At 39.4% G+C, this 3,699-nt stretch overlaps 1 protein-coding gene across 1 annotated transcript; it reads right to left on the bottom strand.

The window, feature by feature from the left end:
- Nucleotides 1-1,439, bottom strand: LOC137013621 (C-C chemokine receptor type 4-like). The gene is made up of 2 exons (XM_067377510.1): nt 1,313-1,439; nt 1-1,241 (listed from the first exon to the last, which is right to left on the bottom strand). The coding sequence occupies exon 2, from the start codon at nt 1,220-1,222 to the stop codon at nt 221-223; it is 1,002 nt and encodes a 333-aa protein (XP_067233611.1). The 5' UTR covers nt 1,223-1,241; nt 1,313-1,439; the 3' UTR covers nt 1-220.
- Nucleotides 1,440-3,699: the final 2,260 nt, after the last annotated feature.

Genomic DNA, 3,699 nt, shown 5'->3' on the forward strand with positions numbered 1-3,699 from the left:
TAGTTCAGTGTATTTCATAAAGAACTAATTTGAACAAGCAAACACACAAATTACACAAACAAAGCAAAACACAAATCTCTGAGAATATGAAAGAAATCACAGTGATTTACATATACATCAATCATCATCAACTCTTTTACTTGTTTATTGCACTTTTTCTCATGTAGAATAAAAGCAACATGCAGCTATTTTCGCTCACCATATACATTATCATTGTGTCTTAAGCTAATGATCTGCTGCTTCCACTGACAGTCATATGGCTGGTTAAACATGAACCTTGATTCATCAGCACTCCTCGTACATGATTCTGGAACTTCCTTCCCAGAAAGGTGTAAAAAACAGGGTTGATGCAGAAATACAAGTGACCAATGTTAGCAGTGACGTACTCTGCATACGAAAGTCTGTCAACGCACTGTTGAGGTTCTCGATTCTCATTTATCATGTGTATGATATTATATGGACCCCAGAAAGTGAAAAACATTAGGACTATTACAAAAGTGAGCCCTAAAGTGCGATGTTTCCCTACCATCCGCGTGGCAAAGACTGTTAGTGTTATCCGGAAGTAGCAGTAGACGAATACAGTCAACGGGAAGATGAAGAACAGCACAAACTGCTTGTAGAGGCTGAAGACCTTCCACTTCAAATCGCTCGAGTCTTCACAGATCAGTCCATACTTTGGATACTCCTTAACGGTGAAGTGGATGAAGGAATCGAGGCTCGCCAGAAGGCTAATACCCCAGGCCGCTGAAGATAATGCCAGGGCGTAGCAGCTTCTGCGTTTTTTGTTGGCGACCACACAATGAACCACAGCCAGGTAGCGGTCGAATGTCATGAGGGTGAGGAAGAGGACTGAGCTGTAGAAGCCGAAATAGTGGGCGCTGTACACCAACTTGCAAAGAGCTTCTCCAAAGATCCACTGGTCGGAATGGTGAAGGGCCTGAAACGGGAGCGTAAGGGTAAAAATGATGTTGGAGGCCACCAGGTTGAGAAGAAATATATTTGTGACCATGGTGAGCTTTTCAAACTTGTAGATGACAAGGACAACGACTCCGTTGCCGATTATGCTGGCGATGAAGATGATGTAGTAGAAGGGTGGAAGAAAGTTTTTGGCGAATTCGTTGATGTCGATGGGGCTGCACATCAGAAATTGAGACCCATCATAGTTCTTCTCCGAGTAATACTCATAATCCTCGTATTCTTCTGTTGCATTAGGCATTTCCATCGTGATGGTTACCTACAACCTGTAGGATTGAGCTAGTTTATTAAAATGAAAAACTGGATAAATCATTAAAAGTATGAATTTTACACTTACCGCAAAACACTTTTCACCGTTTTTATGGCAAGTTCATCAAAAGCGACTGTAGTCTTCAAAGGCGGAGCAGCAACAAGGGATGCGTGTCCGTCTACTGCTGCAAAGAATCTGAATCATGTCTTGAAATAATCCTCAACTTCCTTTTTATATGACATTAGGGCTGCGTTCAGCCCTGACAAAACGTTGCAAAGCGTTGCAAAACGTTTTTTAAATTGAATCGGAGGTGTGTTGAACACCCTGTTCTGATGACGCAGGAGTTGCAACTATGGCAGCTGAGAAGGCCATTCTTTGTGTTCTTTTTGAAGAATTTTTGGAGCCTGATGAAGTTGGTATAAATAGGTGTTTAATACTGCAAAATACGCTCGATGTTAGAGTCACTGCCCTTGCCATCCAGAATAAAACATCCCAATCCAGTGAAGGGATTTGTGGAAACTTCTAATTATTGTGATACAACACTTGCCTTGCATTTCAGGATGAAAAGACAAACATTTCAGGTGAAGGATAATCCACTTCTTACCTCCAAGACAGTGTTATGATGTATATTATTTTTATTGTTTGTATTAGGCTTATCATTATTGCTGATCACTGTTGTGCTTTGATATTGTAATATTTACCATTATATAATCAAAGTAGTATAGAAAAGTTTATGAAAGTGTCACTTCACAATACAACAGCAAAATATACAAGTATAGTATTTTTATGTTACATTAATACCCATTGTGCGAGCTGTCTCTTTAATATCGCATGGTTTATGTTGATGCTGATTGGGCTGACATTTCTGACATGCCCACCAAACAAGAGAAAACGCATCTCAAACCCGTTGCACACCATTGCAGACCGTTAACAGGAAACATGTCGTTCGACCCGGAAAACGTAGCAAAACGTTGCGCACCGGTTTGAGCTTGAACGTGCCCGTGAGTTTACTCAAGACTCCGTATGCGTTTGAAGCCATTTAGTCACTAACAACATACATGATCATTATCATGAAACCACAGATCAACCACCAGGTTTTTAATCACCTTTTATTTACTAGTGATTCTCAACAAACAACAGAGGATTAAAAGATAAACTGGACTTTCCCAGAATCACTGCAGTTTTTTAATGTACAAACAACATTACACTTTTGCAGTTCTAGAATCACTTAGTTCTGACTTACTTTCAAACCACACTCTAACAAATGCTCTAAAAATGGACAAACTGTCATGTCTTGTTTTGGTTTTGTTTCATGTTCACGGTTTTTGGTTTATTTTCACTGTTTTGCTATGTTTGTTTTCCTTGCTTTTTGCCATTTACTTTTGTCATGTGATTCCATTGCCCTCATGTGTTCATGTCATGTGCTTCCCCTGTCTGATGTGTCATGTTCTGATTGGTTTTTTGTCATGTGACTTCAGTTCTGTGTTGTCATTGGTCCTTTATCTTCATTGTTCACAGGTGTTCCTTGTTTGTCATTATTCCTTTTGTATAAATAGCCCTCATGTTCCATTGTTTTCTTGTCTAGCTTTGTTTATATGTAACCTGCTTTTGGTGAGTGTCAGTATCTGTTTTCAAGTCTAGTCTAGTCTCGTCTGTGTTTTTGTACCTGTTTGTGTTCTGGATTATTCACATTAAATACTGCACTTGGGTTGTAACTACACTCGCCTCCAGTGGACTCCCCTCCGTTACACAAACCCAGTGATTGGGTTGTTTTATCCCAGTGGTTGGTTTCATTTAACACCTTCCATGATACTATGTACTAAATGTACCAAATACTAAATATTTTTGGTGGTTTTGGCAAATAAAATTGTGTGAAAGAACTGAAATAGTAATTACATTTCAGTTTTGATGTCAGAAAATAATACAGATATAGGGCCCTATTTTAACTATCTAAACGCAAAGTGTAAAGCGCATGGCGCAGGTGCACTCGGGCGTGTCCAAATCCACTTTTGCTATTTTAACGACGGAAAAATGGTCCGTGCGCCGGGCCGCATTTTTGAAATGGGTTGTCCCTATTCTCTTAATGAGTAATAGGCGTAACGTTCAATAAACCAATCAAGAGCATCATCTCCCATTCCCTTTAAGAGCGAGATGCGTTCGCGCCGTGGCGGATTGCTATTGCAATTTGTTGGCTGAAAAGCTGAACGCTTTTCAAGGGAAGAAACCAATCTGCTCGTGCGCGAAGTTATATATATATATATATATATAATTATACGTAACATTATAAAATACACTGACTTATTAAACTCACCGATTCAACTGAGGAGTTCAACGAGTGATGTTTTGCTGAAATTACCTGTTAAGTGGCCAGTCAATCTTTCAGTCGTTGGATGCAGGCTTTCAAATAGCTCCGCGCGATGAGTCAGTTAATATATATATATATATATATATGTGTTTATATTGGCACGATTGTT

Source organism: Chanodichthys erythropterus, chromosome 23 (genome assembly GCF_024489055.1).
Source record: "Chanodichthys erythropterus isolate Z2021 chromosome 23, ASM2448905v1, whole genome shotgun sequence".
Taxonomy (NCBI): domain Eukaryota; kingdom Metazoa; phylum Chordata; class Actinopteri; order Cypriniformes; family Xenocyprididae; genus Chanodichthys; species Chanodichthys erythropterus.

Bases quoted from the DNA above. Each gene is read 5' to 3' on its own strand.
- LOC137013621 (XM_067377510.1), bottom strand. From the start codon at position 1,222: ATGGAAATGCCTAATGCAACAGAAGAATACGAGGATTATGAGTATTAC.